General features: G+C 43.1%; 1 protein-coding gene across 3 annotated transcripts; it reads right to left on the reverse strand.

Moving 5' to 3' along the window:
- Positions 1-242: 242 nt before the first annotated feature.
- dennd3a (DENN/MADD domain containing 3a) lies at positions 243-24,784 on the reverse strand. Of its 3 annotated transcripts, none has more exons than XM_042077082.1 (24): positions 24,613-24,784; positions 21,895-22,197; positions 20,794-21,088; positions 20,571-20,686; positions 18,528-18,661; positions 18,292-18,403; positions 17,755-17,874; positions 16,889-17,107; positions 16,464-16,579; positions 15,987-16,142; positions 15,465-15,561; positions 15,245-15,348; positions 14,981-15,159; positions 14,264-14,791; positions 12,681-12,940; positions 10,754-10,924; positions 9,547-9,676; positions 9,030-9,137; positions 7,246-7,385; positions 6,617-6,777; positions 5,276-5,415; positions 3,778-3,947; positions 3,097-3,234; positions 243-2,487 (listed from the first exon to the last, which is right to left on the reverse strand). In XM_042077082.1, the coding sequence occupies exons 2-24, from the start codon at positions 21,976-21,978 to the stop codon at positions 2,287-2,289; spliced, it is 3,879 nt and encodes a 1,292-aa protein (XP_041933016.1). In that variant the 5' UTR covers positions 21,979-22,197; positions 24,613-24,784; the 3' UTR covers positions 243-2,286. The 3 variants fall into 3 exon arrangements, with proteins under 3 accessions (XP_041933016.1, XP_041933014.1, XP_041933015.1); XM_042077080.1 differs by having other exon boundaries at positions 14,264-14,794; positions 24,613-24,777; XM_042077081.1 differs by having other exon boundaries at positions 14,264-14,794; positions 24,566-24,777.
- Between the last annotated feature and the right edge of the window lie 106 nt (positions 24,785-24,890).

Here is a 24,890-nt window from a genome sequence, read left to right on the forward strand (position 1 = left end):
CTCCACAACAGCGACACTCCATATTCTATATTATTTTTGAGCCCAAAACCAGTTTCATTTGGAAATCACATTTTTCATCACAGTAGCTTATGAATTATGTAAGCGTACTGTCTCCCTGCCTGACATTTGCTTTTATCAACCCACTTACCACCTGAAAGAGAATACCATGTTTAATGTATGGCTTGAGAGAGGTGCAGATACACCACCTTACACACATAGACACACACACACACACACACACACACGTGACGTGATGTTTAATGACTTTCAGATGTTTGCTTTGGAGCCAAGCTCTCTGTACATAGTGTCATTACAGAGGCAGAAGAGGCATCTTCCATCATCCATCTTGTGAATCCAGGGCACACAGTTCACAGCACGCCCACACACCCAGTCTGATTAAGCTGTTTGAGTTTGCACTCATGAGGAGGGTTGAAATAAGAGATCCTTTGGTAGTATAGTCTTCAAAGCTTAGCTTCCAAGCTCAGACAGCAGTAACATAGACCAACATTTTAGTTTAGAACTCTCCATATATGAAGTGACGGTTATCTTTTTGGAGTACTTTAAATGTTAAGATCGAGCTCAAAGTAGTTCACATATCACATAATCTCATCCCCTACTCTCTGTGGAAAAAGACATCTGCAAATAGTAAAGTTGCAGATTAGGATTCCTCGAGATATTATTCTCAATCCCTGCCAGCAAAACTGTACTGGAATTAAACTGGGTAAGCCCCGGTCTGGGGAAATCTGCAGAATCCATTGTTTTTATAATCTTTAATCTGCAACAGGGTTTTAAGACCTTTAAACAAGCTGTGATCCATCTTATGGTGCAAACGTGAAGTGAATGTATAGAGTAAAAAGAAAACTATGAGAACACTAAAATCACTGTCATCACTGGTGAGATGGTATAAAGATTTGACATCTGCCGGGTTTTTTTGGCCTCAGAGGTTCTCAGATTGGATTAAAAACTCAGGCAACCAGATGGGTTTCCCGATTGCAATTTGGATGACTGTGAATTGAAATCACATGATGATGAGAAATCACATCTACACGTCCAAAAGCTCCAGTTGATGAGATCCAAACACTGCAGTAATGTGCTATAAATCAGGTGCTATAAATCAGGATTAATAAATAAATATCAAAGTACAAAAGGATGTACAAATGCATATTACTACAGATACACTATAAAACACACCTGGGGGAAATTCTCTCAACAATGTTTGTAAGTTAATAAAAGGTTAACTGAGAAAACACTGGAGAACCCTTTATTATTACCACAATTATGAAAGCACATAATGTAATCTCAAAACTGCCGCCCTGATTAAAAAAACATTGCTGATCTGAACTGATCTCAGCTGGTATTGTCTACAATGGAATGGGATGGAAATTTCTAAGTGACCCCAAACTTTTGAATGGCACTGTATGTTGAACCTAAAGTGCCCCCAAATGGGAAAAGTGTCATTTTAAGGTACGTTTAAATTATTAAAATGAGATTTAAAAAAAAAAACATTGCAGCTCCCCTACTGGGCTGAAGTTGCAAATATCTTAGTGTTTGCACATGTTTACCGACCTCTAGTGGGCAAAATGGTAAACTGTAATTGTTGAGGTACTTGACAGAAATCTTTCACAAACAAGATTAAGCTGTAATGCATTCATTCCTCCTCTTTCGTATCAATTTCCCATTATAGTTTTAAGCTATCTTCAGCTAATACTATAAAACGTACATACATAAAGACAAGTATTTTATTGCTACTTTCTGGGTAAAAAATACTGCTGAGAACCATGCAAAATGGGAGTTTACATAATATAAAGTGGACATGAGAAGTAATAATAATTAAAAAAACATAGGTACATCATGTCTATTCTGTACATACTAAAAGGTACTCTACAGCTAATAAATAAGGAAATGTAAATAAATTGAATGTGACATTACAGAGAATACTATATGACAATTTACACTGTAAACAGTTACAGCTGATTCACACAGCCCATAAGGATCGTTTCACAGAGTTTGATTTTCGGAGTCTAACTCCAGAAACACAACGTCCATTTGTCCTTGAAAGTCTTAGTGTGCACCTTGAAACAGCCCTTCATTTATACCGTTTTATAATACAGTATGCATCCTGGTCACGGTCACCTTCAGCACCGTATAATACAGGTCTCCCTCTATTCTGCAGCAATGGCACAATTGTCCTGAGAATTGTCCAAAAATGTCCTGAATTGTACAGAATTGCCCTTCTCTCAGAATAGACCCCCCCCCCCCCCCCCCCCCCCCCAGCACATTCTTTACCTACTCCACCTTCCAGATGGCGATCTTGCCATCCTCACGCGCCGCCCCGCTCAGCACGTAGCGGTCCTCAGCCGAGCACAGGGCCTGGACACGGTCGCTGTGCGCCACCAGCTCCTTCTCCACCAGGTGGCGCTCTGTGTCCACCACGTAGATCTTCCCCCGCGCCTGCCCCATGCTGCGCCCACGGCAACCCACCCAGATCTGTGACAGAGAAAGAAAGATAGACGGGAAGAGAGAGAGGGATGAATAAACTGACGGAGAGAGTAACTACTATGGAAGGTTCAATCTGCGGATAACACTGTATTCTGTGCCCCTTTTTATAGTTAAATTGCAAAAACATACACACAGACACACACAGCTAATCAAATGTCCACAGTAGTAATCTGACATACATATTTAACCTGACTGTCATCATATGTGACATGTCCCTAATGCTAAATTGGAAGATTGCCATCCCCCCACTCTTTGTGTAAGATTCAGAAAATGAAGAGGAAGATTCTAAGCTCCACTAGCCAGTGAGCTTTGAAACCAACTCCATGTTCAAAAGAAAACGGAGTGGGTGGCTGTTCTCTTATATAATCCTAATTGTGAAACTTAAGAGTGCCAGGCATATTCTGGGACATACAGTAACAGTGTGTATATGATGTGTATATGATATTCTGTGTATATGATGTTCATAAATGGTATATGCTGGAGTGCTGCTTGTGGATACGTGCGTGCTGTAGGCCTACATTGTGTTCACTTCACATGTTCAGCTATGTTTGAGCCAAGCCAAAGAAAAGAAAAAAATAAATAAACAATGTTGCTCACCTGGTTCTTGACCTTGATCATGCACAGCACGCCTGCACAGTCCTGCAGCTGGATGCGATGAAAGGGCTTGGTAAGATCTCGGCAGTGCCACACACACAGTTCATCAGCGTCTGCACAACCGCTCCACAACTGCTCCGTCTACACACACACACACACACACACAAAGATAGAGATAAGATTACAAAAACACACGCACACACACTCAAACACACATACATGCTGACATCACATACCGTATATGGGTGCGCACACACACACACAGAAATACACATAAACACACAGTCTGTACCCCCAACAGTCAGCAGTCATCAAAGACAGCACATCAAAGTCACACCACTCAGTTCACCTAAACTCTCAGCACATGTCATCCATTAACCAGGACTTCCAACAAAGCCCATCTCTACAAGACAGGGCTGTTTGCTTAATGACCCATGAAGCTTGGGCAAGAGTAGAAGTAAGGATGACGGCAGCAGCAGGAGAAACCAAAAACAAAGAAAGAAAGAAACAAAAACAAAGAAAAAAGAGAGAAATGATGAGAAGAAAACAAAAAAAGAAATAAACACTTTGACCAAAAGAATATGCGCAGGTTCAGTTTAGGACGCTGATATGGAAAAGCTCCTTGGAGTCATAAGGAAGTGGGTGTTCATTAGCGCTGGGGCCGGAGGCAGAGGCGCTCCTCACCTCATCAAACAGCAGGAAGCAGCTGAAGGAGCCCCTGCTGAGGCTGGAACTGAGGCTGGAACCGTGGCTGATGGTGGAGCTTGGGCTGCCCCGGGGGTTCTGCTGAGGGAGAGACACACGACGCTGCACGGCTCCGTTACGACGCACCTCCAGGATGCTGTCACATGCACCTGTGGTGAAGAGGGAAGAAAGAGACTGATACTAAGGAACATTATGTTTACATAGTCTTTTGTTTGCTAAACTGAAACACCTATAGGAAAAGGCCTGCTTATATCACATCAAATGATATGTTCCTCCGTACAGCCCATATACATACTGGAACTTAACCTGGAACAGCTTTTGTTGAGTAACTGCAGATAATATGTTTATATAGAAACTACAAGACAAGGAGAAGGCTAGCAATGCTCGATGAGATGGCATATAATGAATCATTTGTACAAGGTGTGAATACAGCAGGTCAGAGGGATACACTGAAGTCCAAACAGCAAATCTGAAGGATTCTGAATAGGAGTCGCTCACCAGGGTTGGACAAGTACACAGATAGCCTGTGTGACTTAACCAGTATCACTGTTTTTATACTACAGTTACAGTAGGTTCTGTCAAACTATTTATTCATAGTTTATTAATTAATTTCTGATTGGACGAGAGGCATTCCATAATGTAACTCCTCTCCTAGTTACTCTCCACTCGCTCCCTATAGTGGCCAGAATTAAATTTAAATCTCTTACTTTGGCCTATAGGACACTGACTGGATCTGCTCCCTGCTATTTTAATTCAATGATCAAGATGTACATCCCCAACCGCCCACTGCAGCCTTCTGATGAGTGTCTGTTGTGTTGACCAGCCATAAACGCTAGGTCAAATTCAAGACTCTTTTCCTCAGTGGTTCCATGTTGGTGGAATGAGTTGCCCAGTGCTCTCCGTTCCTGTAATAGAGGCTTTCAAGAGGGGTCTAAAGGCATATCATGCACTTAGTTTATTAAGTGTTTCTCATGCATTATGGTTTGTATATTATTCTATTGTTTATATTCATTAGGTTTCAAAGGTAACTTTTTAAATTGTTACTGTTAAATTTAACTATTGTATTGTTGTTATTTGTATGTCGCTTTGGACAAAAGCGTCTGCCATATCCCATAACCATAACCATGACTGGGGATATCCCAGGACACCCCCACTCTGTCTCTTTACCATAAGCAATCTCTCTGAATTTTGCATTGAAGGAGGATGAATGAACAAAAATGTTTTTAAACCTGCATAGCTAAGTAGAACTGTTGTAAAAGCATTATGGCACCCGTGGTATATCCCTTACCAACCCCACACTCACTCGCCATATAACTTAAATGCGTGCTGACAGTCTTTAAGTGCGTATGAGCATGATGGAACCCTGATTCTGTCTAAGGCAGCAATGTGCTGTGAGTGTGAGAGAGAGTGTGTGTGAGTGTGTGAGAGAGAGAGAGAGAGAGTTGGTGTGAGAGTGAGAGTGCAGATGGCCACTTACAGCACCATAGCCAGCCATTGTGCACCTGCAGAGACTGGAGACGGTCACAGGACAGGCGGAAGTGTTTGCGCACCTGCAGCGTGGACACGTCCCACACTATCACCGTGCCCTCGGCGCTGCACGAGTACGCCACCAGCTGGCTGAGAGTAGAACAGACACAAACAGTTCCATTTCTAGCTCCTGAGCAGGCGTTATTCAGTAGCATCATACAGTACAGTACAGATGTACATTCATCAATCTGCTCCCCCAGGATCGACCTCTTCACCTCTTGACCTTAGTCCATCTACAACAGGGAAGTAGGACTAAGAGGATGCAATACAATGGATCTTTTCATACCATACAGTAAATCTACCCCTTATTACTAAATTTGATTTCTGACAGCAGCAAAAGTCTTCTAATGATACTACGTTAAGTGAGCAGCTTCAGAATACTATATGTCTATTATATCTTTGTATGTTTGAAAAGGCATGTGTGTTGAAAGCAGAGAGGGCGTGTGTTTGTTCAGTGTTCAGTACACTGAAACACAAACACGTGGAGGAAGGAAATGGCCTTTTGCCAGTGCGAGAGGTGTGGATATCACAAAAAAGTTCAATAGGCTTATCACTGGCCAGGCCCTAGGCTGTCAGAATTGAGTCACAATATCGCGCTGGAAATAACTGAGAAGTTTGCCAGTATTTATTACGGACTTCACTAGGGTGAACAAGAGTTATGCTGATGGAAAAGTCTCATTTAGTGCTAATTTAATGTCACTATATGATGATTAAAACATGGGTTGATCATTACTTCATGCAGAAGTTAGACAATCCCCTCAATGCTCAGAAAAATGCTGTGATATAAAGTATGTCAATCACAAGTCTCACAAGAAATCATGACTTTTAATTTAAATGTCAGGCAATGTGCAAAGTCTAAAGTCTAACCGAAGCTAATTTGATAATGATGGAAAATCTATTTGCTAATTTCATACCACAAGCAAGATCCTAAACAAACCTCAGTGAGGCAGCTGAAAGCTCTCACACGCCACATCATGGCTTTAGTTCATGCACAAGGACTTTGCTCCTTGACTGATTTTGCATTTTGCTAAGCATTTAAATAAGGACTCACTGTTTTAAAATATCAAATATCACACATAGTACACACACTAATCATTACTAAGGTCTTTTTGTGTGTCAGACGGGCTGGTTTTGATTCTGGTAACTTCCACATAGTAGGTAACCTTATGTCAACATTTCAAGCCTTAGAAGAATGGGTTATTCCCAGATGACTACATCCCAATGGACATTTTCCCCTTAGTATAACAAAAAACAGTCCTTTGTGCGTCACTGCTGTGTTGACTTGCGTCACCTGTACTTGTCGGCGCGCTCCTCCAGGGCCAGGCCAGTGACCTCGCTGCGGTGCTCGGTCAGCTGCTTGTTGCAGGACATGCTGCGTGGGTTAATGATGTAGATGACCGAGTCCTGCGAGCCGATCCACAGCTGCTGCTGATTAACTCCCAGCATGCAGTTCTGGAAAAAGAAGAATGACCGTTGGTGTTTTTTTTTAAGTGCATTTGAAGTGTAATGACAAGTACTGACCAGGAGGTGGCAGCAGAGACCTCAGATCTCAAGGGTGGATCAGGAATCAGGATAGAAAAAGAGAGAGGAAAAACAGCAAGTGTGCCAAAAACTCTACGGCAGGAATTTTGCCTCATATCTATTTGTTGTCAATAAGATTAGATTCAATCTCTTCACTGGCAGCTTAAGTAGAAATGATAAACTTTGGTGTTTTGTGTTTATCTGTCATGAGTGAGTGCAAAATGATGATTTCCTAGTCTGTAAGCAAGACCACTAAAGCAGTGCTTTTGGATCCAGAGACCTATGTCATGCTATTTGGAACTACAGGTTTACAGGCTAGAGGTTAATGCCAATGGAAAATATTATAAACGATGATGACTGTGATGTGTGCTTTCCCATCTTGGTTTCAGCCATCCTCACCAGTTGAGACGAGCCCACTTGGACTGAATTCTGCTGCATGGACCAGCTGGCTGCATCAAACACCACTACCTTCCCATCGCTCAGCGCACACCACAGCTTGGGGTTCCCACCACCGTCCATGCCCGACACACCCAGCTGCCCTGAAACCAGAGGTGCCACAGTCAGCCCTACCACCAGCCTACACACGCCACCCTCACAAATAAAGCACTTTAGGCTTACTACTACAAACAAAAAAACACCCCCAATGTAGTCTTCAGTTTTCAAAGCGAATAATTCAGTAAAGTTTAATAACATTCATTTGTTTTATGTGAAAAGTGAAAAGTAGTCCTGAAAAGTAGTCCTGTATATGTATATTTGCAAAGTAGTGTATTTGAAATACACATATTCTATATTCCCATCTAGTGTTCAGTGATTAATGTGGTAATGTTTTCCAGTTTACCAATGTGGGCATTTGTTTTTTTCATGAAGAAGCCCAGGCTTTGTGGATCAAAGACAGTGTGTCTGGCTGGCAGTCTGTCTTACTCACGCTTTCAGTTTACTGCGCCTACAGGGGAGGCCCAAACCCCTCTGATGTGTCACATCCTGTCTTTCTTTCACAAGAGAGGGGAAAAATAGTCTAGGAGCAACCTCGGTGCATGCCAAGTGCCCAATGGAAAATGCGTGGCCTACATTCGGGCTATTGGATTGAAAAGGGGGCTCTGTTTTTAGTGAACGCCATGACCAATGCTACTGGGTCAGTTTGAGGCCCCGGTGTGTTGGCCATGTGATTCGCTAATGGAATAGAGACGAGCCAATGAGGGGCCAGGACTGACATGCCACTCGTGTAACGGACGGACTGCTCGGAGGTGGCTGAAGTGTTGCCTTGTTTGCCCTCCACTTGTGGTGTGAGGTAACTGGACACAGAGGCTCTTCTCACTGTGCCTGGAGCTCTGGTGCAAACGGCCTCACAACGAGACATTGAGGAGGCCAACAGTACCTCTGTGAGTGACCCGTTTGAATGAGAGTGTCTCGGTGCCTGTTTGTGTAAGTGACGTAGCTCTGTTTGCTCTGGCCTGGGCAAACGCCTTTAATTAGATTTACAGTGATGTTTTCAACACCACACTAAAACAGCAAGAGGCGACTTGGATGTTTTTGTTTCTGTTGAAACAGCTATCACTACTAACGTGAGAATGTGTGTCTCTTTCGCTGGAAATGATTAGTACTACAGCAGATTGCAAAACCTTTGTGTTCACATATGTCCATAGTTCAAAGGGCTAATTATAAATCAGATATTACACAAGATAATGCGGCTAAAAGTTCTTGAGTGTTGGAAGATTTAAGGAAGTTGGAGTTGTCAAAAGCGCAGACAGTTCAACAATTTTTTTTTAAGGCCAGCAGTGTCCTGTGGTTGCCTCTGCTGAGTATGCTTTGACGCTGTCAATTACCGTACGTGGCTGTGTTTTCGGGTGACTGTAAGGCTAAGACATAGGATACCAGAGTAGGGTTACCAGGGCAACACTTCAAGCCAGCACTGCATTACACTACCCAGGTGCAAGCCTGCAGAACAGGTCTAACTTGGTTAAATGCCCTAAATGAAGGCATTTATTGAGGTTGAGGTTAAATGCCCCCTAGTCTCCTCTAAGAATAAACACGGTATCGGTTTCTCAACCCGATATTTCGAGAATGAAGTCGTGCCTGATTGACGTAAGAGATACAGCTGAAAGGGACAAGTCATGTGGATTTGAATGAGTCACCTGACGACTTATGAGGGAGATAATGTGTCAATCTGGCAGTCAACAACTCACCTGGAGTGTACAGCAACACGTCCACAGCGTGAGGAGAAGTCTGGTCCAGGGACGGGTTGATCTTGTGCTTCAGGGTCTCCGCAGTGGTCTTGGGGACCATCATGGGCACTAGATAAAACACACACAAAGAGTTCATTACTCTATAGCGAACGGTCACTCCTACATGTGTTTCCTTCTCTGGAGCTCACAGGTGCCTTGGAATGTGTCAGTTGAGATAAGATTCAATTACTTTATTGTTATTGTGCAGCGGTGATAACACATCAGAATAGTTTCCATCAAACAACAGCACAAACAGTAGTATATTGCCATAAAATAATGTTGGACAACTGTACATGTAAATAAAGAGGACAGTTTATGTGTACAGAATGAGCTATGAGATCATTTTTATTCCCAGTAGCGTATTGACATTGCAGTGATGACTGTGGTGGTGATGGACGCCAGGAGAGATACCGTAGCTGTGTAATGTGTATTGTTGTATGGGCTGGTTGTGTCTCGTGTGTCATGTATGGTGCCTTGCCTTCCAGTTTCATCTTGTCAAAGTAAGCCAGTTTAGAGGCAGCGTAGATGGCCTTCTGTGACTGGAGGCAGCCCACCACAGCGTCCATCAGAAGGGCATTGGTCAAAGCCTGCTGCATGTACTGGGGGTCCTGGGGAAAACAGACAACAAAGGGACTTTGTCTTCATTGACATCATTTCGGTTCAAACGTCTGGACACAATTCTCCTTATATATATATATCTTTCAGTCTGTCCATATAACGGTCTAATTATTCACCCATCTCTCCATCTGTCCCTATTTATGCAGAAATGCCATCATCTCAAACACAGTCTCTTCTGCTTTGATTCTATGCCTTTTTTCCCCGCAAACAATTTTAGCAGTTTAGCCAGGCTGCTCCACTCACTTATGTATCTGTCTGCTGGTGTTCAGTTGTGGCTAGGTGTGGCAGATTTCAATTGAAAACACATAGAACAGAAGTGATTAAATATGCCACCAAACGTTGTGTTTGGCATGACAGATGGAAATGCCTTTGTCTTTGGCATGTTGGTGATGGAGAGATAAAACACTGGACCAACTTTGGGCCGTAACGTGTTGCCTTTGGCACAATGACACTGTTTTGCTTTACCTTGTTTATATGCTGTCAAGGTCTTGAATTAATAAGTTATGGCCTTCATATTTGTGTTATTATTTCAGTTAGAAGTAACACGGTTCCTCAAGTAAAAGGGAAATGTCAACCAACGGAAATCTCAGGGTACCACCCTGTGATGCCTGGGCCGCTACTCTCTGGCGTTCCAGTATTTTTCCATTTTTCCGTTTCACTTTTGCATTGCTTTTATGACTGTGTCCAGTTTTTCAGTGATACCTTTTAACATTTCAATTCAAAACAAACAATTCATTCCTGTGACACCTATAGTCTCTTTCGATGTTCCCTTAGTCTGTATCACAAGAAAAATCAGTTCACGGTCACTCTTCACCACAGTCACTGGACATTTGTCATGAACTTACAGGCTTCTCTCCTGGGAACACTCAAAATAGATGGGAGGCTATTTTATCCACATTTTGAACAATACCTCAGCCACTGAACCGCTTTCACATTCCTTCCTGGCCGAAATCATAGGTTATGAATGTAAGAACAAAGCGTTAGCACAGGCCATCTGAGAGTATGACGTTTGACCTCTGACCTCTCGTACTGTAAAGGCCATTGAACAGTTTCAATAGGGTTTGCACCTTGTGCTCATCGGCCATCTTCCTCCCAGCCCACATCTCCTTGATCATGATCGCCCAGAGGTCACACTCGGACTTCAGATTGGCCTCGAACGTCTCCTTCCTCAGCGAGCTCTTGATCTTCAACGAGGGGATACGCAGGAGAAGGAAAGGAGCGGACGAGATCCTCACTTCCTGAAACGGGAATTCAAAATGCATCAACAACATATGCACACATTAAGAACACATTATTTTATTGTTTACTTGTTGTTTTTTTTCATGCTTTATGTGATGTATAAAGATCAAATATTTCGAAGACCAAGGAAATATTTAAAAAGGGGGTAACTCATCATGAGATAATCCCATGAGCCATTCATGCCTTGTTTATGAGAGGGGAGTAGCGATGGGGTGTGTTCACTGTCACTGTTTAACCCTTAAAGGTGTAGGTTTTTGAACGTTCTAAGTTCCGCAACAATTGAAGGTTCTAAAATTCTATGTTGAATTCAATGAACCCAGATATTCTTTAGAACGTTCATTTCTCAACATTCCCGTCACACCAGTGTGACGGTACTCCTTTAAGGTTTAAAGGTTAGAGTTAAAATGAGACGCTGCACTAAATACAGCCTGCAGCCTTCCCTAATCTGCACAGTAGACTAAAACTGATATTTCTGGTTTTAGTTGGTGGAGTTATGATATAACTTTGTGCAGTGCCCCCAAGAACCATTTATAGGCCTAACAATATGGATCTCAAGGCCTTCCCTTTTCTCAAACTAAACTGAAGTTCTCATTTTGTTGATGAAAATGTTAATCTGTCAGATTCCCTCTAAATGACTGTCTTGAGGGGGAGCAGTGGAGCGTGTGGCTGCAGCGTCCGTACCACGCTCAGGTCCAAGTGCCCACGGGGACCCAAGTTCTAATCCAACCCACGGACATTTCCCAGTCCCACTCCATCTCCACCCCACTCACTTCCTGTCACTCTTCACTGTCCCGTCTGATCCACATGCCATCACAGCTGGCCCACTGAGGTTTGCACTACCTTTAAAAACTACAGCAAGGAGAGTGAGAACTCAGCATGATACAAATGTCATATGGTCATGCCATATGCTTTATGTTCTTATATTGTATGCTATGCTTTATGTTCTTATATTGTATGCTATGTTTTATGTTCTTATATTGTATGCTATGCTTTATGATCTTATATTGTATGCTATGCTTTATGATCTTATATTGTATGCTATGCTTGTATGCTATGCTTTATGTTCTTATATTGTATGCTATGCTTTATGATCTTATATTGTATGCTTTCTTTTTCATCTAGAGCAGTGTTTCTCAAACTTTTTCAGACGAAGGACCACTAACCAATAAAAAAGAAACGCACGGACCATCTAGCTAAAAAAAAAAGATTAGACCTACTTCAACAGTAGGCTATAGGGCAATTCCATGGAAAATTACATTTTTGTAACATCCATAACGCCAATAAAATGTGATGGTATGGTATGATGTGAATGATTACATGAAATTTGAGCATTTGCTATTTTTGTCTGATGAATGTAAATGAGAAAAAATGCATAAAAAAATAATGTTATCATTCACATCATACAAATGCCAAGGAATTTCACTGGCGTTATGGATGTGACAAAAAGTCAATTTTCCGTGGAATTGCCCTATATTAGCCTACACAACAGGCCTACCTACTGAACCACCTTGCTTATTGTCTTTGCACTTTGCTTATTGTGTCAGTGGATTCATATGATTTAAACTGGCATATCTTACATAGACAGTGTTGCAGAACTGTTTGGATTTACATACAAGTTGGTTCAATATTGCAAACAACTCATCTATATTATATTTTACCACGTCTGCTCGCGGACCACTTGGGATAGCTTGCGGGCCACCAGTGGTCCCCGGACCACACTTTGAGAAACACTGACCTAGAGGTTCACCCACTCACCTCAATGTCTCTGAACTTGGTGATCTCCACATAGCCCGGCCGCCCATCGGTCAACAGGAAGAGGCGGCGCTGGGTCATGGCGATCTTGCCCACGCCGTGGCTGGTCTTGACCGAGGACGAGAGCTTGTAGACGCACTCATTGGTCTCCAGGTGCTCCAGGACAGCAGTGGGCAGGTCCACGTCCTGGGCCTCGGCCTCCGTCTCCTTCCAGATGGTGTAGAAGAAGCGGAAGACCTCGGGGTCCACCTGCTTTTGCTGACCTGTTGGGGTGTTTGGGAATCCGGGGTCATGACTGAAAACGGCTGAGGCCCATAACCAGGCCTCTATTTTCTCATTTTGAAATGGAGCAAGTCAATAAACTAAGATTCATGCAAAAAGTAAAAAGTACAATGTCAAGTGAATCCAAGGGTTGTAAAAATAGGTAAACTATATACCAAATGTAGGTCAGTGGTGAAAGTTATAAAACTCTTAGTTTTGGCACACGGAGGGCTACTGCATGTTTCTTTCATTAGTTCAGACCTACAACAGACCAGGCTGCAACTGTGAGTTTAAGAAAAACCTCAACATTCACCATTCACTTCAGCATAACCTTGTCAGACCAGGAACAGGCTTAATCCATGTCCACACCACTGTACTACAGCACAGCCCATTACTAACACAAAGGTTAAGTCGCTTGTTGACATGCTTTTTTAAAACAAACTGAAGCAGAACACATTCCTGTGACCTGTTTGGAGGGCAGTCTATGTATGACCGGTGGTGAACCGTGCAAGCCACCGAATGCAAATGCTATGGTAATTATTAACTAGCTTCTAGCAAGCATTGTCCAATGTTGTACGCACAGGCAGAAAGAAGGGCAGTCCAGAGGCTAAATGAAAACTGCTTGACAGTTGAAAAGCAAACAGGAGTAGTATATGTTTGAATCAGATATGCAAGTCCAGCAGTGCGCACACCAAAGCCATACACCCACAAGACGTACAGAGAAACAGAGTCAGACTGAACGGCGATGGGCAAAGCACACTCTGCAGGCTGTGCAGGCTATGCTTACCATCTAGACCGGAATCAATGTAAAAAATAGACTGGGAAGAAGCCTTCACCGCAGTTTCCACACCTTGCCAACCCAAGCCAGGCTTACAAGTCTCTAGCGGAGGAAGTGAGGGGGGGGGGGGGGGGGGGGGGGGTTAAGGGCACAGTGCAGGTTCAGAGTCTAAAGTCACTCACACATAGCAACTACAGTCACACACAAACATACCAGACTTAAGGCTCTCACACTTGATTGGTAAAAGTTAAATAATCAATAACACAGAGCTTCAATATGGGAGAGGTTTCAGGGGATGGCCCTAAAACGCACAGCAAAGCATGGGAATGTTAGGATTTGTGTTAGTCTGACTGCATTGAGAGCCTTATTATTTAAGGAATGAAGTTAATTCATTAATTCAATGTATTCTTAATACTTAAAGCAAACAGGCAATCACATTGTCCTGACAACAAAGGAGAATGATTCACTTGAGCGCCTCTCTATTCTCTTTGTTGGCCGATGAGACAGTAGAGCCCTTTGTTCTAAGACACAGCGGCTCTTCACTTACCCACAGTGAGGGCATCAAATAGCCTGTGGATGGTGTTCAGGTCCTTCACGATGCCCGACTCCTGGATGCGGCGCACAAAGTCATCGCGCTGAAGGTGCGTCCGCGGCAGCTGGAACTTCTTGATGGTGGCGAAGTTGTCGGGGCGCGCCCGCTCGCCCTCATGGTCCCTCTTGGACCGGCTGATGAGCCGCGCGAGCTCCGGCCGCCGTTCGGCCTGGCTGCGCTCGTCCGCCGCCAGCGAGTCCACCAGCGCCCGGACCAGCTCGACCGGGAAGATGTCCGTGTCCGTCTTGTGGAGGTTCTGAAAGTCGCCCAGCGCGTCCAGACGCTTGCCGGCCACGTAGCTGACGAAGCCGCGCATGTAGTGGTAGCGGGCCAGTAGGGACGAGTCCTCTGGACCCAAGCAGGACATGGCCTTCCCCAGCTGACTGATCATGTCCGAGTAGTAGTTCTGAACGTACACGTAGGAGAGTGGTGGAGGAAACTCAGGGAGCCGGAAGGTCTTAATGGGTTTCTGAGGAGCCTTTACTTCTGGTATGAACAGAGAAACCCACGATGAAGAAATGTGTCATCAACATCATTGTAAACACATCATGTCAATCATGTGTCAATCATGTGAATTAAACAATCATAAACTATATCGTATACAATAGTGCAAGCTGTATCTACTACATAAGAATCTAACAAGTATCTCTAAATGAGGGACTTTTTTGCTACCTCCATTCAAGGTGACTTTCTTGAGGGAGGTCTTTCTGACACTGTCCATGGGAGCTCGCTCTGCTAAATTGGGCAAACTCATGCCTAATTTCCTACTAAGGCGGTTCTCTGGAGTAGTGCATTTTCGAGCCATCTCCTGCATGTTGGGCCTCCGAGGTACATCCATCATGGTCCTTAGTCTGAGAGGGAGACAAACCACTGGAGTCACTGACCATTATAAGTCGTTAGACTGTAATATGAGAATTGTACTTTTTATTGATTTACTTGTGGATGTCTGATCTTGTCTTCAGTTCCATGCGAGAGAAAGAGTCCATCTTCTTATTCAGACGATCTCGCAGAAAGGAATGGAATATGTGGGTGTCCAAAACCTTTGAGACCAGAAAGTGAAAGTGTAGTTAAGTGACAAAAATGTAAAAATAAATGTCACATGTTTGAATGTAAGGACCCCCTCAAACACCACATCTACATATTTAACTGATAGTACCTTCTTGTAAAACATCTGATCAGCTGGTTCTCTGCATTTTAAGAACTCCTCGCTGTTGAAGACTCTGTGTTCATAGTTAAGATGATCATGTACATCTCTAATTAAAAAAAGAAAAGAAATGAGTTTGACACCTGAACCAAACCACTTTGGCAGTTACAGTATTCACTCCAATTTAAGGTAGGGGATTATGGAGTGTAAGGTGTTATGAGGTGTATCGGTCTGTATCAGACGTTAGATATCGATCATTTGCCTTTCCTTTAACATCACAAATGAGCTATATACCTACTGAACTAACTAATATCTCCATATATCAGAACATATCCCAAAATCACAATATACATAAAAAATCAAATAGAATTCTGCCTCTAGAACTATGATTAAATGAAATGTTATCTTTGCTTACTCATTATAATCCCAATATAATATATTAATCCCAAGACATTCATAAAGCAGCTAATGGGAAATGTATCAATTTAATCACATATTCCGATGTATGGCTGACACAGGAAGTCTGTATTTAACCTGAAGATGTTGACGATCAGCTCTAGAGTGATCCTCTGAATCTCAGTGTTGAGTGTGTGCTGCCACTGTCTCCTCTGGGCGCGCAGGTCATTCACGTCAGTGCCCGCACCCAATCGACACACTTCCAGGTCGTAGTGTATCTGCAACCCCTCCACCCTGCAAACATAAAGGCTTGCGCATAATCATCGGGTCACTTGCACTGGGGCAACTGGAAAAACTTGTCTACGACTGGTCTGTACCACTGCATTGTCACCATCCCCACGGGGAACAGAGTGGATACTAACAAAGCCCTGAACCTCAAACTGAATGAATGAGCCAAAAACACATTACATAACTTGTGTCCACTGCCGGTTTATTTCCAATGTCAACTGTTTAAGCAAAAGATTCTCTATTCCGGGGGGAGCTATTTTGCCTCTTTAAACAATGAGAGTGTCCAAGTCTTTTAGTTAACAGCACAGTGTCCGGTTTGGTGCATACCGTCTTGTGAAGCACTCCCTGGCAGCCCAGGGCGTCTCTGGCAGGCCATGGTGGTCTGCACTGGAGGACGATACTATCCCCTCATCGATGTGGATGAGAATCAGGTCATCTGTTTCCTGTCGGGTCACCGAAAGATCACACAGTCAGACACCCATCATAACTTCATAGCAAACAATTCTGTAGAAAACAGGATCGGTACAGCAAAACAGACTTAAAAAATGATCAGATAATCCCTTTCCTGCTAATGGACACACAATCGTGCATGTCCAGATCCTTTTCCTGTCCCTGATTGGCTGAGTTTACTGGATTAATTTAGCCAAGGCGATCAAGCTCACAATCTGAAGGAAGCACAGCACAAGATGGAGTGACCGATTAACCGAGCAAAGCTGGTGGCTGGTTGCATTGGCCAAAAAGGGTGCACATACCGCGGCCACTTCCTCGATGTGTTGCGCGTGGCAGCCCATGAGGTAGGAGGTGGGCGCCATAAGGAAGTCGAGCATCTGGTGGGAGAGGATGGGCACGAAGGGATGCTGCCAGTGGAGCGGGTGGATGAAGCGCATGAAGCACTCGGCCACCAGGGTGAGGCGCGCCCAGTCCGAGGACACAAACACCACCCGCTGCTCCATCAGGATGCTGGTGATGATCTATGGGCCAGATGGGGAACAAATTCAACACCCACATTTAACACTGATAACAGTTGGCTTGTTAGATATCTGATGTACCGCGTCAGAGTGAGTAGATTGGTGTACCGCGGCAGAGTGAGTAGATTGGTAAGTATTATATACCACAAAAAACAGCAGACTGGGCCTTTTTAGAAACCTGATTAAAGATATTAGGATGTGTGAGTGTAATAAAACTATTAGACAGGTCTACAGGAGGGAAGATGCTGGTAGAGGTCAGGTCAGGAGATGCTATTTTACCAAAGATTTGTGGGGCGACTCCTCTTGACAGGAGGCCAAGGGTGAACTGAAGTGAAAGTAACTTGTATTATTGTTCTCTAGGCCCACTTTCACTTTAAAGGGATGAATCTGTTGTTCATTAGAATGCCTTTGGAGTTTGTCACAGCACAAAACTAACATGAATCCCATTATTCTAATCACATGAAAAAGGCTAAAATAGTACTGGACTGGGTGAGCAGTTGCATGAAATACGGTAAGCCAGGGTACATTTCAACAGTACATGACAGATGCCAGATACAGTACTGTATGTGCCATCAGATTCATTAAAACTACTGTATCCAGACCAACTGAGGAGTTTTTTTAAATGCCCAGCGTTCCTTTCCTGGGCTCACCTCCAGGAGTTGCTGCGGCCTGAAGCACAAGAAAGGTAGATGAAGGTCCAGGTCAACGGCCGGTCGCTCCTTATCCTCGCGAGAAGGGAGGAAGATCTGAAGTGGTCGGAGACTGAACACCTGAACACAGCCGAGCAGGCAAACAGACACACCGTACACAAAAACATTTCCTATAATTCAGTCATTTCATTTCAGTTGAACTCACAAATGCTAGCTTACCATTCAGTCACTCTGGAACGGACTCCTATACATGGATTAAGCCTACTCCTAGACTAAAATAAAACTTCAATGAAAATCTCCAAGTTAAAACTAGGCTTAATCCACGTATGAAAAACAGGCCTGAGTTCTAAGTTGAATGCATCTGAATGCATTCTGAGATTCATGGCATAGGAAAAATAACACACTAGTAACTCAGCTAAGTCAGCTGAATGCTATTGAGAAGGCACTGGCTAAAGCTGCTATTAAATGAGAGCAAAACCGACTTTTGTGTCTCTTTCTCATAGCTCATGCTGTCGGCCCACACTAGCGAAAGCTTACCACATGAAGCTGCCCAGGCGGAGGGATGGGCACGAGTGCCAGTTTGGCTGTGAACTCCTTCACCCTCTCCTCAAAGTCCACCATTCGGCAAGTCCGCAACTGAATCAGGAGGCTGGTGGTACAGGTTTACATGACAAAAGCAAAGAACCTCAGTGAGCTGTATAATAACTTCAGAGAACCAACAGGAAATGACGGACTGAGAGAGAGACAGGGAGAGAGTGGTGGGGGTGACCTACCATGACAGACAGTCCCTCAGGGCATTGTAATAAGGGTACTTGGAAATTACACAGATGGCGTATGTTGTGTAGAGTCTGGGCCCTTTGGGAGATGTCCAGTGACCATTTTGATGTCCATGTCCATCTTGAGAAGCCTGAAGTAGGATAGATCAAATAAAACCTGTAATTCTGCACTATACCATAGATGCTGACAGAATGTCATGTGTGCAGTGATGTGTGATATGTACTGACGTGATGTAAGTCTGTCCCTCTATGGGCCCTTCCGCCACAAACTTGGGGAAGAGAATTACGGACGTAACTGAGTCAGCAACCTAACGATGGTCACTTCTCCTGTGGTTAGTCAAGGACAAGCATTTCCTCACAGCTATGAGACGGCAACTTAGCAGTTAAACGATTTTCAAATAGGTTTACTTTTCTCTAAATATGTCTACTAAAGCAAAGTAAATGGTCATTTGAAGAAGATATATAAATGCACGGCTCTACTGTAACTATCTATTACACCATTGTCAAAAGCTATTCGCTACGCACACTACACTCTACTGAAATTCTCAAAAATGCAAACATTTGTTTCACAGGGTTTGGCCCAAAGGGTGTTGACACTGGTGTGGTGTATCAACTAAAGAAATGAACCATACAAATCATGGTAATATAAACACACAAAATATATAAAATATACAAAATCCTCAGAAGGCCATTGAGCATATAGACTCCCTTTGTAAACATCCAAAGTGCAAATAAGCACAGTTAAAATAGTTTTAGGCCTGTCAATATGCTGATGTGCCACAGTGACGCAGGTACAAAATTATCACCGTACCAGCTTACTACACCATTCACCCATCACGGAATGCAGAAGCATCTACAACTTTCATTTGGACATAATTCTCGCTTAGAACTTAGAATATTACAGAAAACGTGGATTTCAGCTAAGGTTTGCACACACTAGGAGACGTCCTACACTTTTCTGGAATGCAGACATTGTGCTCTGAGCCCCAGAGTCAGGGGATTTGCCCAAATATAAAACAGCTGTGGACTCATATCAGAGCAGGCCTTCAATCTGGATTATCAGGCCTATATCTAGGGCTGTGGTTCCTCAGCGGTGTACCGTGGATTTTGAGGAACCCAATGCTTTTTTTGTACAGGCTTGTGAAATAGGCTAGATGGGTATAATAGAAGGGCTTTTTTTTTTTAAACTTTTTTTTTTATCTGGTCTTTAGTAGGCTATCATTCTCAGTTTGATTTCATGATGTGAAGTTTAGATCCATCAAGCAAATCATTCTAGGCAAGCTTGCCACAATAGCTTTTTAGATAGATATATTGCAATTGCTAGATTTAGCAACTTTTTCACCTGCCTGGTTGAGCAAGAATCTAGTGCCAATTCTGAGGACTCTTTCCCCATTGTTGTGCAACCTTTCCCAATCTGTGAATATTGTCATAACTTGCATTTTCTGTGCTCAGCTTATGCACACTCTCTATGTAATAGACAAAATATGGGCATATGAGAATGAACATCCCTGGTAACAGCCTATAATAATGTGTGACATTCAACATAATCAGTCACCAGAAGTCGGTGTGCCTTGGCATTTTGGTTTGACATTTAGTGTGCCTTAGCCCAAAAAAAGGTTGAGAGTCTCTGATCTAGGGTATAATGTCGAATCGACAGGTGGTTCATCATAGCTTAGTCAAAGAAAAAACAGAGGCACAACACTGTTTAACAATAATGTTGTCCTAATGTTTGCAAAGAAGTTACTGTGATTCGTACTTACTTACTGACAAACTACAATCTAAACAAATTACAGCTGAAATCAGAAAAACAATCTTATCACCATCACTCATCTCTTTTTTCACACAAAACCAGCTTTCCCACTAGATAGTGGTTTACTTGCAGTTGGAATCTTTGAATACAATCAAACTATCATATGCAGATCAAGCGTCAGATTTCCAACTCACAAACATTTCCTCACATCCCAAGGTTAGCAGATTTGCCTTTATGGCTGCAGCAGGAGCATGGTCATGCTTAGCGTTAACATTTATTAGCATACCCACCTGTATGTGTCTGTGATACTGCACCACTACCCCATGCGTCCGGTTCCCAAACACGTCTGTGAACACCAGGAAGTGGTAAGAGTCCTCTTTGCACTCCTCGGATATTTTAAGGCCCTCTGCATAAAAAGGAGAACATAATATTCAAATCACCTGAGATAGTTCCCAAGGGTTATGAGTGCACATTGCGTTGGGTGAATTTCCAGTAGTGGTGGTGGTGCGTCACCTGGAAAACACAGCTGGGGCAAAGCGATGAGGTCAATGTCCTTGGGGACGCTGACATCCTCCGTGGTGGAGGCGACAACAGTGGTGGCAGGGGGCTCCCCGTCGCCCTTTGCCAATTCCCTGGAGGGTGTGGTGACCCTGTCACGCTTCTTCTTCATGAATGAACGCCTCTTCTGGATGCGGCTGAAGGCCGGCGCATGGCCAGGACTGTCACTGGAGCTCTCCTTGCTGACGAAGGGTGGCGCATGCACCTGCAGCACTTCAGGGTCCAGCAGGGGGAGGTCTTTGTCCCGAGCCTGACCAGTACAGAAATTAAAGGACATTATTCACTGAGACTGAATTGAAGATATGTAAATAAATGCATCAAGGCTCTTTAAGATTGATAGATTAGCAGGTACATTACAATGGTTATGGGTTCCCTTGACAAGAGGTTAACTAGCCTATGTTCAGTATACAAAGTTAAATTAATCTAGAGTTCAGTCATTTCCTTTCTATTTAGCAGTTCTACCTAACCTGACGAGCCAGACCCACATTAAAATGTAGGGTCTGGACACTCACCGTTCGCAGTGCTCAGTCCGAGGGGCGGGATAATCAGTTGTCTTTCAAATTCCCTCTGCACGCAATAGGACAGCGGCAGCGCTATGAGTCCCATGTGTTTCCCACCAGCAGAGCTAGTTGGCTAGTTCAAACGTTTGCCAACTTAATAAAAGCTTAACTCGTGTCACACTGTTCGCCAGCAGCAACATCCATCTTATTTGTTTTCAAGTAGCAGGGAATTCAAGCCAAACCGTTGCAACTCTGCCATCAATCATTATGTTAAGCCCACCTAACGACTCTATACACGATTTCATTGGCCTGATTAAGTTTCGATTTCTGGAGCTCACAAGCCAACGGAGGATTGCTAGACTAGCCCTGGCAGCAAATGTAATTCGCTGCCGCTAGGGGCGCGTCTAGATTTCTAGGCTAAGTTCTACCTTTAACACACAGGGAAATCTGCTGTATAAAGAACTTTGACAGATAAGGAAATCCAGCTCTTCTAAACATAAGGTGCATCATACACCAACAGACCCAATCAATACCAATCCCAGTCATCTGTGCTTACCTGAAGGAGCTGTTTGAGTTTGTCCCCTGCTGCTCCAACAACCACACAGGCCTCCACAAATCCTGAGGGGATGTTATCCGCCATCTGGACCTTGTGAGTCGCACGTTGTGTTTTGGTGGAACAGTTAAAACGTGCTCAGTATCTCTGAGCTCGCCTACTGTATGTGCCTTCACAGTGCTGGTAATAGGCGTACACATGCAGATGATATCCTGTGCCTCCCTCCACTTCTGCTTCTTCTTTTGAGCGCACCACAGTTTCTGAGCATTGCCATGCACTTAAAGGAGGTGCTCCAAGACCATGAACCTGTTTGGATACATAGAAAGAGAGAGAGTATTGATATTGGGAAACTCTGATAATCATCATTGAGGGGAAATGCTAGTCTATGCACGTCGTCTTGCTGTGGAGGACGACAGAGGATGACTCATTGGCAGAAAAAAGTGATTTCACAGACCAGATGTTACAAGTCACAGTCACTGAAGTGTTAAACCACAATCTAAAAACGGGTGTTGAGTTAGCAGATGTCTACCGTAAACCACAGGAAATGAAGAAGATTCACATTCACATTCACTGACTAAAAAATAATTCATTTGTATGTCTCTGAATAAATCCGAAATAAAGCAAAAGGAGGAATAAAGCAAAAACCTACATCTGTATAAGTATTAGTTTAGTTAAATTCGACATAGATCCCAAGTGTAAAGTCAGGTCAATAGGCCTACAGACAGAGGTGGGCACAAATACTGTACATCAAAAACTATTTTGTTACAAACTACAAATACTGGCTCATAATATGTAACATAATATGTAACAAATATAAAATACAAAATACTGATGTGATAAATGTATTTAATTAAAATACATATATACATCATAATATGTAGCAAATATAAAATACAAAACACTGATGTGATAAATGTATTTAATTAAAATACAAGTAGTTAGTAATTTGAAAATACAAAACTACCCACACAATAATCATGGTATACAAACTTTTAAAAGAAACTACAAGACATATCATTGAAAATGAATACTATTTTCTGATTGGCTGGCAGAGGGCTATAAATTCTGTACATTGGGGCTCCTATGAAGTAGATCTGGTAAAAAAATGTAATCAGCGTCCCATATCAATGTAAATGATGACTGAACTGACAAGAAGCAGACTTCGCAACAATGAAATCAACTGTAACATAACAAACTACCCACCATCATTTCCGTAACCAATGAATGTACAGTAGGACGACATTTTTAACAGGTCGGCCTCTTTTTATACTGAACTGCATTTCCCTTTTTGTGCTATAAATGCATGCCTATTGCCTACATACTGGCAACATGGGGGACAACCAGAATAACACCCTGTAAGATGTCCTGTATGTGTTAACTATCTGTAGATGCCATACTGACCCCATGCCAGTCCATGGCACCCCTTACCAGTCGATCCATTGCATGACAGGGGGAACTCAGAGTAGGAGAGACATACAGTACAGTAGCCTAGATTTAAACATTTGATGTGGTCCAGATAGTGCTGCCAGAAATTGAACTTATGACCTGTTTTCTGGCACTTCACCAGTTGCAACTCTGTAATTTAGATGTGCCTCACGAAAAGACACACTGTGTGGGACTGTGTGAGGCCACTGACCGACTGTAATGAATTAGGACTGGAACTGATTTTCTCAGCATGATCGAACAGGCCCTGAATAAAAAGATGCTGTCTCCGGTATCTTCCACATCTTCCCAGGCAGCCTGGCATCTATCATCTATGCACCAAATGTTCTATCAGCATTTTGTAGGTTAAACTACAAATATCACTGGTATGGCCTAAATTATAGGCCTATCAAATTCACAAATTAAGCAACACTGTTTAAATTGTGATATATTTTAATAAAAAGGCAAGTTTATCTGGAAATGTGAAAGGGTTAACTAAATATGAAATATATTCCCTTCCAGGTCCTTTTTTGCTTAATAGCCTAGCCATGAAGCAGTGCTTAACCTCCACCGAAATTTCTGAGGGACCCTGCCAGTCGTAAGCCCATCCCACTGGTACATCTGGATCCCATCAGATGGGCAGGCCTGGAGATTTTAACTTTACTGAGCAGGAATCCAAGCATCTGACCGCTGTCGGCAAGATTTAGCTAGTCCATTCTCCGTAATTACAGGGACACGCACTTTATCATCCCACGCAAAGTCAACAAAACGGTTCCTAGTCAGGCGCCGTTTGAGCCCTCGTCTATTTTACTACCTACTAATACCGCTGTTAGAGCCTCCTCTCCCTCTAAAGCAAAACTATATTGTTCCATGCCACTTGCAAGAAGCATCAGAATCAGAGATGAGCTGTAAGGTCTTCCCCCTAACTTATCACTTGTCATGTATGTGGTGAGGGAGGAGGAGGTGGGAGCTTAGTTAATTATAAACAACATGAGACATTCCAGCTGGAAGGCACCGCATGACACTGATCAGAAGTCCGAAATTCAGGTGGCCTGTCTACCATAGCCTAGGTTACAGTGTAGCGACATCAGCCACACGATATATATTAGACTAGCCTCCGGTTATCCAATAGCCTGAAGTTTTAATGTAGTGGACTAAGCTCATGCAGAATGTCAGTTTGATCAAAGTGAATAATGTCACTAACCAAAGACTATCATATTATTAGTATACAGAAAATGCAACAATAGCCTACCTCTTTTTATAAACACGTGCCCTTAATCGAAGGTTAAAAACACAGACCTGATCAAGCTAATCCAAGACGCGTGAGGCGGATGTCCTGTATAGTTACGGTCCCAGGTGAAATTTTTTGAAAATCGCTCGAACGCAATCTGATGTGAGGAGGACGTCTCAAGTCAAACTTTCTTTCAAAAGGAGGCGGGATTCGTGGAAGTGAAGGCTACCCTCTAGGCTACAACACTCCATCTAGGCTAGCCCTACTTCCCGTTGTAAACAACCCGGTTTATTTCATTTGTCCCTAAAATATTTCGGAAAAATTAACATATTACCCCCACCAACTT

Source organism: Alosa sapidissima, chromosome 21, assembly GCF_018492685.1.
Source record: "Alosa sapidissima isolate fAloSap1 chromosome 21, fAloSap1.pri, whole genome shotgun sequence".
Taxonomy (NCBI): Eukaryota; Metazoa; Chordata; class Actinopteri; order Clupeiformes; family Clupeidae; genus Alosa; species Alosa sapidissima.

Bases quoted from the DNA above. Each gene is read 5' to 3' on its own strand.
- dennd3a (XM_042077080.1), bottom strand. From the start codon at position 21,978: ATGGCGGATAACATCCCCTCAGGATTTGTGGAGGCCTGTGTGGTTGTT. The intron at 15,562-15,986 runs GTTAAATACAGA...TTTTTTAATTAG, and splicing joins CTGATCGTCAACATCTTCAG to AGATGTACATGATCATCTTA. The intron at 6,778-7,245 runs GTGAGGATGGCT...TTCTTTTTCCAG, and splicing joins AAGTGGGCTCGTCTCAACTG to AACTGCATGCTGGGAGTTAA.